Consider the following 15,089-nt stretch of genomic DNA (forward strand, 5'->3'; position numbering starts at 1 on the left):
CAACAAAATCACAGCATGAGTTCACACACTCGACTAACGAATTACACTCACAACTCAACTCTACTACCCAAGAATGTATCTTTATGTACCTTGCCTGATCAGACATCTAGAAATATATGACACAACATTTTTTCTCGTCTCTTCTAGAGTCTCCAATAACCTACGTACAAATGGATATAATATTCTGTAAAACTCTAGTGACAAAGGTGTGTTGTTCTAGACTCTTCCCCTGTGTTGCATAGTATTAAATTGGATTTATATATCATAACATGCAATAATAAATTATATACTACTAATTACGTGTTCTTACATTAAATAAAGTTATATTAATATACATACAGCAAACGTATCGTGACATAATCTCATATGTTTTGTTACACAAGACAGATAATACAACACACAAATAATAAATGATACGACGACGATTTATTCCAAATAAAGTACGTAGATAACTACATAAATAATAATAACAACAACTACTAATCGAGGTTAATATTTTCACTATCACGTTGGGTGCCACGTGCCGCCATATGGCGTCACGGTGGTCTTCAAATTTGAGATGGCGTGACGCCATATGGCGGCACACCGTTCTTGAAATCAGAGTTGGCGTGACGCCATATGGCGGCACAGTTGAGTTTCAGGCGATCCACCATAGATAATCACCTGTGACATCAATGCGCGTAAAATTGGTGCTACGTGAAAGGGCGAACTTCAGGTTCTATTCCACCTATGTATTTTTACTGTATGCTACCATGTGGCGCCACAGTATTCTTCCGAAGCCACTGACTGGCCAGTGGTCATTGTCACAGGTGAAAGCGCGCCAGGCATTGTTTATTCCTCGTTTACGTACGTATTATCACTCACTTTATATAGATTGTGCAAAAATATAAAAAATGGAAGATATTGGTAATAATCTTACGAGGGAACACATACATGTGTTACACTCGGATTCGGTTGAAATTTGGTAAGAATGTTCGTGGGAGGCAGTAGAATGCTAAGGTGAAAACTGCATGTACACAGTGCAAGTTTAAACGACAAAATTGAACAAATAAAGTCATAAAATTAGAAGTGCCGCGGGAGTATCGGGGTATGGCGGAGAGGTAGGGAGGAACGTAGCAGCGGACATGAACCAACCGGGCTGCATCAAGCTGCGCTAGCAGCCAGGTAGCGTATAGTTAGCGCGTTCCCCTTAACTTCCCGATCAGATGTGCAAAACGTAAATATGAAAATAGCACATGAAACAAGTGTACAATGGACGATGTTAGAACAACGATGCCAGTAAGGTTTGAAAAATTACAACGAGTAACAAGAACTCGGGCGTGCCGAGATGCATATTTTCATTGTTTAGAGTTATCAGAAAACTGTTCACAACAATATGTAATGTAATATAAGTACTTGTTTTGCATTTTACTAGGTTTTAATAAATATTGAGTTAATTTGAATTAGCAAATAAATATCCCGTATTTGAAATTCGTATTGCACATTCCATGACCAAAAATTCTGTGACGCCATATGGCGTCACGCTATATTTTATCTTTCCTAAAAATTGATGTGACACCATATGGCGTCACACATGACCATGGTACGGTGAGATAAAATTAACTTAGTACATCATATAAATACATCCCAAGATTATATAAACAGACTACAACGCGTACAATTGCTTTGGCACCAGCGGAATGCAATTCAAAAACATGCCTGGCACCAGTGGAATAGTGTGCTACAATTGGCTCGGCACTCAACGTGCTATTTACCCATGGGTTTAAATATTTTTTTCCGTGTTATACTAGTCCATTACACTTGCATCACCCATTACTGCCTAGAGTTACGTAAGCATGTCCGAAGCCGACATATTATTGCATGTGGCAATGCAATGGTTTCACGTTGTCTGACTCCTGAACCATTTATTTAATAATAATTAGAACTCGCATTTTTATTCAGTAATAGTTCAGATTGCAAACTTACTGAAGTGGGTTAGAAGTATAATGCTATGAGTCTTGCATAGGTGGTAGGAGTACGGCCGATCAGAACCCATAGAATTTATGTTACTCTCACTACATTAGAGAAGAGCGGACTAGTTGACACTTCCTAACAACCAAATTAGAACGCATTCGAACCTGTTACTGCATAAAAATCCGGGGTCTAATAATAAGTAATGGCCTGGTGTGACTCCCTATTGGCGTCTTGAGCATCTTGTGGGGATGAAGCCACATCTAATGCTGAGGACGGCACGAATCACAGGAATTAATCCCGCCGGGAACAGAACCCGGGAACTCTTGGATCCAAAGCCATGGAGTTGGGTATCCCCGTACGGAGCTGGTGCAACTCATTTCAGGTACACCACCAGGGGAAATGAGCTCTGGCAGTACGGTGAATTGAACTCGCACCTGCAAGGACGGCATAAGGCGGACAACCTCGTTATTTAAAGCAAGTCAATTTATTCCACGGCTAACAGTTGTGAGATAATGTGCAGTCTGTCAGCTGGAGGTCATTTGAATGTATTCCTCTTACGTAATCCCTCATTTTCATCGCATTACGGATGAAGAGTAAATATACATTATTCAATGGTGTTTTCCAGAATAAACCCTACGCTGCAATTATTTTTAAAATGGAGCAATAATCGCGCTTTATTGATTAAATATTGTTTATGTTTGCTATTGACGAGGATGCACTTGACTGAAGTGTGGTGGTACATATGGATACCTCTAAGCTCTAATGAGAGCATATTTATTTGCAATGCACTTCACCTATCTGTCATTATACAGCCAGTAATATTGTTATTATCCTTCACCACTTTAAAGGTTGTTAATTTGTGAAACATATCCAAGCTAATAACGTATGGACCTATACCACTGCGGTTTGTGTGGACTAACCTGTCCAGTCTAACAATTAAGCAAAAATCAAGACGATTCAGCTTGAGTGAAGGAATGCAATGTGCTCGCTACGAAGCGTAAGGCACTCCGTTTTTACATTGTTTGCGGCGTTAGCTGTCCTACGACTTCTATAAGCCCCTTAATTTCTTTCGGTATTGCAGAGTGGCACATTTTCACAATCTTCAGGATGGGTTAAATTATTTAATATAACTTCACCTATGACAAGAAAAATATTCTGAACACCACCGTGGATGAAAAAAACAGAAGGCAGCGTGTAGAAGTTAGATACATAAATGTCGTTATTGGGGTAGTTAAGGCCATTAGGCCTACTACTGTACACTAAACCAAATATTATACATTAGAACCTTAACTATTACTACTGTAGTTAATGATAGATAGGCTAAAGCACAATTAAACACGCACACACTTACAATAATAATAATAATAATAATAATAATAATAATAATAATAATAATAATAATAATGTATCGTCGCCGTAAGACCTATCTGTGTCGGTGCGACGTAAAGCCCCTAGCAAAAAATAATGTATCGCCAAGAACTGAATAATCAAGCAATTCAAATCGGAATCAGGCTAAGGTGCAAAAGCTAAAATTTTATATTGAGTGCCTAGCCTTTGCAGCTCATCTTGAAATGTTCTATTCCTTAATCACAGCCACGGAACACGTTTGCAGGCTTAAAACACAAGCAGCCAAGGTTGGTCAACAGATCTCTTTCGAGAAACAATTTTTTAAGCTCACAGTGGGACAAGAAAAAAATATACGAGTAGGTAAGTTCAAGTATCTGCGAGAACAGATAACACCGAACTTGTCAGAGGAAAGAAGCCGTTACATTACGGATTAACAAAATGGAACTGACATACCATTTAACCAAAGGGAACCAGAACAGAAGTTCCATACGTTTCAAAGCAAAGCTGACGCATTACTGCAGTGTCATCCGTCCAGAGGTCTTACACGATTTAGAATGTCTTGCAATGAACGAAAAAGGCCTGATAGAGAAACTCGACGCCAAGGAAAGGAACATTTTGAGAAATATCTTAGGTCCCGTCGAAGACGATTGGGACTACAAAAGACGGCATAACAACGAACTACACACATCGTAGAGAAGATTACCGATACCATCCGGAAAATAAGAATGACCTTTTATGGGCATGTGGCACGTATGCTACCAACAATACCGGCCAACCGGATCATCACCTTCTTTGAGCAGAAGAAAACCAGAGGTGTTGGTTCAGTGAGGTGAAGAAGTGGGAATCACACGTAACATCCACGCGCGTGTCCCACTTCAGAAGAAACTTGAAGCGTTCCAGGGTTTACTAAATTAAAAACTCGAAAGGCAGGGACGCAGGAGAGTAAAGAACGAGAGCAAGAACGCACCCGGGAGTACTGGGCAGACAACAAAGTCAGAAGTAGCCAGTTGAAATGACTTGGTCCGAAGTTGGCCGATACGACATGAGTGAATGACTGAATAATAATAATAATAGCTAGTGATAAAAATGTAATAGCACGATCAATTAAAGACCAGAAATGCCCACTTCATTCGTATACCTCGTAACGCTCCTGTGGTTGGTATTCCTCTGCCGTCACCTGATAAACTGTCCCACAAACACAGAAAATGAGAAGTACCTTGGAACAGGAACGAGCAGCTGGGGGATGACGGAGAGGGCGAAGAGCACTAAGACAAACTGCACTGCGACCAGAGAATTCTACAATAAAAGAAACATATTAACAGACACAAAAATATCAGCCACTACAAGTGAACACTGAGCAACGCAGTACTGTACGCGGCGGAGGAAGGCATGGGGCAGAGCAATTCATGGGCTCTCATGCTAAAAAAATTTCAGAGATTCCGAATAAAAATTCTAGATCACTCTGTACACCCTTAAGGCAATTTACAAAATTTAAGTTGAATGGATCATAATTTTTTTAAGTACTGGCCTTCATAGTTATACGACATGAAAATCTCCTCTTGTATTGTCAGCTAAGCTCAATCAACGAGCTTGTCTTATCAGTATCAAGTTTGTTGGCAACAAAATAGGATTAATGTCACTTCAAATTTACAACTGTTAGGTTCTTCAGTTTGCTGAAATCAACTTTGAGCAAATAAACTTATAAACAAACTGACAGAGAAAACAGAATGTTAAGTTTCGTTCCTGAAAGGACATTATCAGGATCTATAAAATCACACACTAATATTTACGTTAATTTCTGTTTAAATCATTAGGAACTTGAAATCTGGAACTAATATTATTTTGATTTTTCGCCCCACTAACTACTACTTTTTGGTTTTGGATACGCCGAGATGCCGGAATTTAGTCCCTGAGGAGTTATTTCACGTGCCAGTAAGTCTACCGAGACGAGGGTGACGTTATTTGAGCACATTCAAATACCACCGGACTGAGCCAGGATCGAACCTGCCAAGTTACGGTCAGAAGGCCAGCGCCTCAACAGGCTAAGCCACTCAGCTCTGTGAAATTTGGGGCTTATCTTAATGATGACACCCTTTCTCTCTACTCCGGAATTTACTTTAAAATACGACGTTAGATATTTCTTGATATCAGTTTTAGCGATTGTGTGTAATAATACAAATGTTTGCCATTTTAAATCAAACAATGAAATAAATATCTTTGTTTTTACCAGTGTCACTGGCATTTGAGTTTCAGAAACTTAATTTAGAATAAATATCATCATTATGTTATACAGGACGCAATTAGTAACGTCAGTGCAGTAATTTCAACAAATTAGACAAGGATCTTGTACCACCAAGTATTAGAGATTCAATAGGCCTCTAACACATACAATTGACTTTAGCAGTCAACACAAATGTTTCAGGAGAAGTATGAGATGTGAGAGCTGACAGAAAAGAATGCACATATTAAAATGAAATTTATAGATGACTTAAGAATACACTGCAATCTATAATCCAACGATGCGACCAGGAAAATATAGGAGAAGACAGAGAAGAAAAGGCGAGAAGTATGATGAGAATTTTTTGCTACCCGTGCAATGATAGACCAAACCTCGAGAGGATTCAACAAAAAACCCTCCGCAACGTACTGACTAGAATTACATGGTTACTACCATAAGATTTGTGTAAGAACTCACTTACATGAACCAAGAGAAACTTGCGAGTGCAGCCTATGCCATTTTGTGTGTGAAGGTATCACATAACTTTGTGCCACAAATAACGATTTCCATCACCACACAGTATACTGAAATGTGATCCAAAATAATTTGTCAGTGTTAATATTAAATTCTGCACTTGCACATTCGTGTGCAATTATAGCATTAATGAATTAATAAAATTAATAGTGTTATATAAGTTATATATTAATATTGAATGCAAACAAACGTTAAAGTTACATTTAGTTAGGACAAAATTTTAAATAATTATTTTATTTTAAATATGCTGAGCACATAACCTCCAGTAAAATATTAGAGGTAAGATAATAAATTATACTTACCTGTTACCACCTTTACTCCCATAATGCAAGACAACGTGAAAATTTGTCCTGCTAATTTCCTGATACTCCAATAAACTAAGAATTTTACCAGTGCGGTTATAGTTTCTGACCGCAGAGATAAATTAAAACACAGAATCATTCTTTGCACCCCAGCATCAAATATTGAATCTCCAAATCATTTTCATTACTATTTCGGACAACACACGAATACAAGAATCTGAAGTATCGTACTTCGACAATTAGCTTTCTTCTTCATGATCTAATTCTCTGTAATAATGTCAATTGACGAGAAAGTCTAAGTCACAATTTTCACACATAGAAACATACTATACTTCAAGACAGACACTAGGAAATGTAATCGGTTGAAGCCGTCCTACCTGTGGTTGCACTGTTGACACGCGAAGCACTCGAGGTGGTACACGTTGTTGCGAGCTCTCATCACCATCTCGAAGGCGGGGATCACCTTGGAGCACGCCGCACAGTGTCCAGTGTTGCCAAACAACCTAAAAGAGAACCAGAGTGAATTTAAGTGGAGTTAAGGGCATATTTTGGTCTGGTAGCATTATTTACTATTAGGGAATTGCCCATTATTTATGTTACTTTTAAATATTCCTGAGTAACAAGGATGTCGTGAAAATAGAAGGGGAATAACACCGGGAAAAGGGAGCAGGAGGGTTCTTGAAAGAAGGGCCATGAACTGGACTGAAACCGCATATGTATGGTGTAAGGCAAAACAGGGACAAGGGTAAGCTCTGGAAGTGCAGCGCGATGCCATCAACGTCATTCCTACGTTTTCTTACTTGGGATCGATTATAGAACAGGATGGAGAAAGTGGAGAGAGATGTCAGGAGCGCTCTGCAATAGGAAGCTACCGATAAAATATAAAGGAAAAAATATAGAACATCCATCAGATCCACCAGACGTTCCGAATTTTACGAGACAGTACATGTCCGGCGTCCCGGACAGTTCTTATCCGGGACGGTAATTGTCCCGTATTTTGAACCTCGAAATAATCCGCCAGTGTTTCCATCTATGATAACTCCGCAGCATGTTCGTGTGAAATTGACATGATTAGGTGTGAACTGTTCATTTCCTTCAGTATAATGCAGAGATTTCTTTTAAATTGCCACGAATGACAAAAACTGTTAAAAGCAGTTCGGAGAAATAAAACTATATTGAAATTGAAAGAACTGGTATGAATAATGAAATAAACGATATTTTCCCGGTTCTTTTACGTCGCACCGGCAAAGCCAGGTCTTACGGTGACGATGGGTTAGAAAAAGTCTACGATTGTAATCAACCGTGAACTTAGGGCAGTCTGCAGCCGTAGAATTTGCCTGGTGTAAAATGGAAAATTACGGAAAACCATCTCCAGGGCGCCGACAGTAGGTTCGGAACCCATAATCTCCCGAGTGCCGGCTTATAACTACATGACCCAAACCGCACAGCCAATATGCTCGGTAATGTGTATAAATATCAAGGTATGCATTAATAAACTGGACTAGGATACCAACATAACCATAAGCCCCTTCATTTTCTCGATCGCACATCTGTGCCGTATTTCGATTACAGGCATTTGTCAACCCTGGTCAGCCCCGGTACGCTCAAGTCCAATGAAACGGTGTCAATATGGGAGAACGATGTCAGCAGGCTCGAGGTAGCAGAGATTAGAATATGCGGTCTTACCTGAAAGTGTCGCCTCCGAAATGTCCACTGAGGAGGAGACAGGATTGACACAATGACCACTGAATGTAGGCAAACAGGATTGCACGCGTGTATGTTGGGTGGAGTAGTTAGCGTGGGCACTCAAGGAAGAGGTGGATGAGACTTGTAGGAAAAGACATGAGGGAAAATAACATTAATACTGTTCGCCTCAATGGCTAAACCTTTACTGCGCTGGCCTTTGGTCCAAGACGTCCCGGGTCGAATTTCATCATTCATTGGTTTATGTTATTCTCGCTGCGTGTTTGTTCCGTATTCAGCTTTAGACAGGACCCCAACCTTACAGACAAGCAACTGGTTTCGAAAGGAAGGCATTGCTATTGGACTTAGAAAAACATTTTTGATGATTTTCCTCTGGAGCGTAGCATTGGATGGAAGAGAAACATGGACGATAACTAGCTCAAAAAAGAGAGAGAATAGAAGCTTTTTAATTGTTAAAGAAAACAATGCCGAAGGTCAGGGGTAAATCGAATAACGGATGAAGAGATACTTTATCCAATAAATATGATAGGAGACATCTTAGGACACCCATGACTTGTTCATTTAGTTTTTAGAGGGAAGTGTAGGGGAGGTAAGAGCAGTTCGGGTAGTCCAAGGTATGAATATGAAAATCAGATAAGAGTAGATGTATGATGTAGTAACGTAGAAGTGAAAATTTAGGAGAAGTTAGGGCGACTGGGAGCTGCATCAAACTAGTCTGTGAATTAATAAGCCAAACAACGGCAAGGTGAACTATTAACAGGTGTTATCCTTAATGAGGTGAGAGTTATTGAATTGATACGGTTCTTTTCTTCTGGTGACGTCCAATTGATTTTCTCTGTGTTTCAACATCCGCTCTCCTCACAAGTATTTACAGTTAATAACCACTCTGCAGCGTCAACACTCGACCGGCCACTTGGGATGGAAAGGAAAATATCTCAGTGTTAATGTGGAATATCTAGCTCTATACTGGCCACAAAGTGACGCGAACAATAACAAAAATTGTTGGTTCACATGTTACTGTCGAGAAAACAACTGGCCCTTGTGAAGTACAGTGTGTCTCTTAATATCTGAAGCATTCAATAACATTTATAAAAGTTAAATTAAAGGCAATTTGAATTTTGAAATATAGTCATAATCATCATAAAAATTAAAGCCATTGTGACAGTGCTGACGACTTTCTTGCATTCTTTCTCTCATGCTCTGATTTGTATGAGTCCACCACAACTATCCTCTATATTAAATAAAAATCAAGACAACACAATGAAATGAAATGGCGTATGGCTTTTAGTGCCGGAATATCCCAGGATGGGTTCGGCTCGCCAGGTGCAGCTCTTTCTATTCGACTCCCGTAGGCGACTTGCGCGTCGTGATGAGGATGAAATGATGATGAAGACAACACATTCACCCAGCTCCCGTGCCATTGGAATTAACCAATTAAGGTTAAAATCCCCGACCCGGCCGGGAATCGAACTCGGGGCCCTCTGAACCGAAGGCCAGTGTGCTGACCGTTCAGCCAACGAGTCGGAAAAGACAACACAATTATGTTAATTAAATACTTTAATTTCAATGATACACTGATGACGGAACGAAGATTCCAGAAAGGGTTTTGGATTAAATTATTTTAATATGTGCTGATATAAACTGATTTAGTTTTAATAAGTTCTAATATAAATTTAGATGATTTTATACTGGTAACTAATTATCAGATTACATTCTTGTTTATTTTTAAGAAAATTATTCTAGGAGCAACAACATCCGTGGCGGCCTCTTACAGCTGGCTTCTCTGGTTTAAATCCCGGTCACTCCACGTGAGATTTGTGCTGGACAAAGTGGAGGTGGGACAGGTTTTTCTCCGGCTACTCTAGTTTTCGCTGTCATCTTTCATTCCCGCAACACTCTCCAATAGCATTTTATCTGTCAGTAATTGATGATGACCCTATAGGAGTTGACAGCCGTCGGAAGTTTCCCCACAATTTCCCACATTATTCGTTCTATATTAAATTTCAATGTTGTTACAGAATAAATTTTAACACGAGAATTAAAATGAATCAATGAGCAAATTGAGATTATATAGACACTTCGAAATGCATGGTTTGATACCGAAAGTATCCTTTGCTTCACCCAAGTTTAAATGCCACAATGTCCATCCACCTTGTACCTCTGATCAGATATATAAATGAACCCAGAATGGCCTTCAAGATATTCTGTAGCCAAGATATTTATTATGTCCTAATACGGAAATAATGTTACCTGAGGTAGTCCCTGCGACAGAGGATGAGATCAGCCTTGGTGTAGAGGGTGGAGCCGACCTCTCCCAGACGACAGTCGCAGCAGCCGCACTTGAGGCAGTCCTCGTGCCAGAAGAGATCGAGCGCCTTCAACAGGAACCTGTAGGCAACCAGAAGTACATTAATCATAGTAATGGATAGGCAATTTAGTTGAATATCAAGGTGGGTATAAAGAGGCAGATCTTGATCAGAACAAATATTTATGTTGAAGCCCATAGTCCACCGAACACTAACGAACTCCAGCGACATACTTGTAACATTCCTAGATTTAAAAAAAAATTTTTGATTCTGTTGATAGGGAAAACTTTGATAAAAGTTTGCTTTATTTTAGAGTTAAAACAAAATTAGCAAACCTAATAAGGGAAACATTTTCAGACACAATATCGAAGGTTAAATTTGAGGGAGAAGTAAAAACAATTTAAGATAAGCACAGGTTAACCGAAAATATACCCGTCCCTTTTTGACTGTCAAAGGCCTTGGATGGAGCAAGCTACGAGGTACAGCTAAGGTTGTGAACCATAGAGGTTGCCTCAAGATGTTCTCTGGCTGTCATTTTGGGGTATTGAGCCAAAATATATTACGAAACTTTGGATTACATCCTAAATTAGTTAAAATAATAAGCTTAAAGATAACAAATACAAAATCATAGGTGAAGTTTAGAGGAGAATTATCCGAAGCATTCACAATCGAAACAGGACTAAGACAAGGTGATGTATTATCATCACTTTTGTTTAATTGTACTCTGGGATACTTGATGAGAAAATGGTATAAAGAGAATAAAAAATATAAAAAATAGGATACACTAAAGATGAAATTAGCCTAAATTGCTTAGGATTTGCAGATGATCTGGCACTATTAGCTAAAAACATTAATGAAGCTCGGAATCAAATCACAAGTTTCCAAACTATTGCTTGAAAAATAGGATTAAAAGTTTCATTTGAAGAACTAAAATAATGAAAATCGATCCCCTTTTAATAAGCAGTGTTCTGATATGCGGGAATGAAATATAAATTGTAAAACAATTTCAACACCTTGGAGAAACTATAACATATAATTTAAATGAAAAAATTCGTGGACAGAGAGAAGGAATAAATTATCCAGAGCCCAAAAAGTAACCAGAAATACATACAACAAGAAATGTTCGTCAATAAATACAAAATTGAAACCTTATAAGACTGTAGTTTAACCTGAAATAACTTTTGAAGTGACACTTTATTTAAACTATGGCAAAAGAATAACATAGACAAAATTTTAAAAACAGAAAGAAGAATAGTAAGGACACGCATGAATAAGAAGTACCAAACAGAATAAGAATGGCGTATCATCCCAAATGCAGCAGTATATCAGGAAATAGAACATATAACGGATTCCATAACAAAGAAGATAATATCATCCTTTGGTCATCTGTTGAGAACAATTCAAGACAGGTTAATACGCAGAATTTTGGAAAAATTTTGGAAACAGAAACAACATGTGTGGATAAAAGGAGACATGGAAGAATTAGACATAAGACTGGAGGATTTAAATAATAAAACAAACAACGTAAGTAAATTGAAGAATATAAAATATTCCTACCAAACAGTGATAAAAGAGAAACAACTAAAAGGATATCTTCAGAAGGAGAACGACAACGGAGATCGGATAGAATGAAGAAGCACTGGAAGAACAGAAAGGAAAAACCATAAAACATCATAGAAGACCGGACAGAAATTGACTACAGTGGCCCACTGCGGCCATAAAAGCGGAATAATAAACACAGGTTTAAGGCAAGGCGCTGGTTTATCGCCAATGCTCCTCAACAGCGCCGTAGAGAAAATTGTAAGAATTTGCAATGAAATATTAAAAGAACACAAAAATTTCGTTAATAACTTTGGGGAGAGAAGATAAAGGTGTTTAAATATATTGCCTGTCTCTTTACAATGATTCCCTATATTTTCGGAACAAATACAGCAATGCACATCAATGTCTTGGAACAAATAGCCAACAAACCAGGTTTGAACATGTCTGAAGATAAAACCAAATTTATTGCAAAAGTAAAGAATACTCTAAATATTTTGATGACAGGTATTGGTCAAAAAGTGAAGTGGAAGAAATTCAACTGTCTAGAGGAGTAAATTTAATAGAATTGATTTAAAAATCGATTTTAGAAGAAAGGGTAAATAAGAATAAGTGGTATTTCTAAGAATTTTTACAATAACATTTGCTTAGCCAAAATTCTTAAAATATGGCCCACTAATACAGTAATTAAACTGGAATGTATATATGCGAGCGATTGCTTGGAATTTACTTATAAATTAGGGAAATACTAGGTCCAATGAAAACTACAGAATTGTAGAAATAATAGGAGTAATAAAGAAATCTGTCAAACCATATAAAATATGATGGAAACAATAAGAATGTCAAGAAGAGGTCAAGAAGCATTTGTAACGAACTAATGTAGTGCAAGAGAAGAAAAACTAAGGAAAGAGGGGTGTAAAAATATTATATGTGGAAGAATTCCAAGTGAAAAGGGAAAATAAAAGTGATATAAATCCGTCTGAGGAAAGAAAGAAAAAACAGAGTGAATATAAGAATATTGGAAAGAAAGGAAGAAGAAACATGAAAGGCTGAGGATTGATTGTCTTCATGGAAATAACCATGGTAGGCACTCTTGAACACAGAGAAGAATTTGAATGTTCTGTTACTTTCTGGAAGATAATTCTACAATTTAGACGCAACGACAATGATAGGCACTTCAATAGGTCGTAAGATGATTCTGCTCATGAACGTAGTAGAAACCTCGTACAGAAATTTCGCATGGTTTATATTTAAATAGTTAATTTCGCAGGCACTCACCGCTCTGTTATCTTCTTCCCACAGCCAGCGCACTCCTGCGGGGAGGAGTTGTTCTTCTGCGACTCGGCCTTCACATCCATCGTCATGCTGGACCCTGGGGAGAGACAGGTACACATTAGAAAATGCAAGCACCAAACAGATATAAATTCGGTGTCAGGTTTAGAGAGTATCGCGGGTCAGTATCTGGTGATGAGCACCAGCTCAAATAACAATCCTACAACCAATGCATAACGAGAATGATTACATGGCAGGGTGACAGCCAGCAGGTACTTATCCTATACGAGAGGTGATTATCGTCCAATAAGCCGACAACCAGTAGATTTTGAATCTATACAAGATTCGATATGCCAGTACTGTGTGCATCCAGGGGATTTTGACTTTTAACAAGTGGAGATTGAGCAATGAATTTAAAAATCTCTGGTGTTGTGTCTTGACGTGCAGTAATTAGACAAGAGATCGATAATCAGCGGATACTGGGTTATGTTTGCACTGGGGTATATGATATAGTGAGCGATTATATACATTTTTAGATTAACTACCTAATCCATTTTGTTTATTCTTTTACACTCATCACTTTGTGTGTGTTTAAATTCGCGCAATAGAATTGACGGGCTATTGCTTTCTTCCGTTCCCAACAGCACTTGCGTGTTCAAGAGAGTTTTTTCCTAAAATTGCCTTATGAAATGTGTAACATTTAATTTCTAATGGTTGAATACCCAAATACCACAAAGCTCGCCGGATGTAGTAAGGGTCTTCCCCACAGATATTAAGAATCAAAAAGAACCATTCGACCAAAAACACGAGTTGTAGTAACAATTAAATCCTTGCAACAGCAGATAAAATTATGAAATGAAATGGCGTATGGCTTTTAGTGCCGGGAGTGTCCGAGGACAAGTTAGGCTCGCCAGATGCAGGTCTTTTGATTTGACACCCGTAGGTGACCTGCGCGTCGTGATGAGGATGAAATGATGATGAAGACGACACATAAACCCAGTCCCCGTGCCAGGGAAATTAACCAATTAAGGTTAAAATTCCCGACCCTGCCGGGAATCGAACCCGGGACCCCTGTGGCCAAAGGCCAGCACGCTAACCATTTAGCCATGGAGCCGGACAGATAAAATGATGCATTACCATCAATACATGGTTCGGATGAAATTGGAAATAGACAATAGAGCACCTTCACAGTTATACATGGCATTTGACATCAGAATCATAGCGAAGGGATGTCCGGATACATAATTCCTTACGTAATATTGTGACAGGATATCTATGCACACGTACTGGATACACAATCGGTTAAAATATCATTTTATTCGTTACGGTCATCAATTGACCACTTTTACACAAACCAGCAGGTCTCCTATCTCTCAAACGTATTACCTTTTCTTTTTACTCCTTGCAAATGTTCTTAAGTATTTCACTTCTTATTTTTTGCTCTTCAACCGAGATATTGCGTGACTTGAGGAGTTTCTGCGTGCATCCCTCATTCGCACAATTTTCTTTCTAAAGGTTGTTCTTTCCTTCTGGATTCCCACGTAAACCTCCTTAAGGCATAAAATTGGTGCCTTCCATTTTTCTTGTAGATTAACTACGCTCTATGCCAGCCTCTTTGCATAGTGGTTGTTATCCTCATAAGGTTCTCGATCCCGTCTCAATAAAATATGCGCTGTGTATCAAGTAAATTCTTTGGACCTAAGAATTTCCTAAGGAATCTCCTTTGCCCCTTGGTCGTATATGGACCTGGATTTATAAGTCTGAAAGCCATTTCCATCTTTCCTTCCCTTCTATTTATGGTTCCTTTCTCATTTATAATCGGGGTGACAATTTCTCTCAGGTACTGTAATTTCTGACCACGGTGTATTTCCATAAATTTGGTTTCTATTCTGTCTGTGAGATATAATGCAGTTT

General features: G+C 38.5%; 1 protein-coding gene across 2 annotated transcripts in view; it reads right to left on the reverse strand.

Moving 5' to 3' along the window:
* Positions 1 to 15,089, reverse strand: part of LOC136884474 (uncharacterized) — a 338,275-nt gene that overhangs the window by 141,801 nt on the left and 181,385 nt on the right. For both annotated transcript variants that reach the window (XM_067156669.2, XM_067156670.2), the window contains exons 2-4: positions 13,182 to 13,275; positions 10,309 to 10,446; positions 6,732 to 6,857 (exon numbers count right to left, since the gene is read on the reverse strand). In XM_067156669.2, coding sequence (XP_067012770.2) covers positions 6,732 to 6,857; positions 10,309 to 10,446; positions 13,182 to 13,275 — 358 coding nt within the window. The remainder of the gene's footprint in view (positions 1 to 6,731; positions 6,858 to 10,308; positions 10,447 to 13,181; positions 13,276 to 15,089) is intronic.

This window comes from Anabrus simplex, chromosome 12, assembly GCF_040414725.1.
Source record: "Anabrus simplex isolate iqAnaSimp1 chromosome 12, ASM4041472v1, whole genome shotgun sequence".
NCBI lineage: Eukaryota > Metazoa > Arthropoda > Insecta > Orthoptera > Tettigoniidae > Anabrus > Anabrus simplex.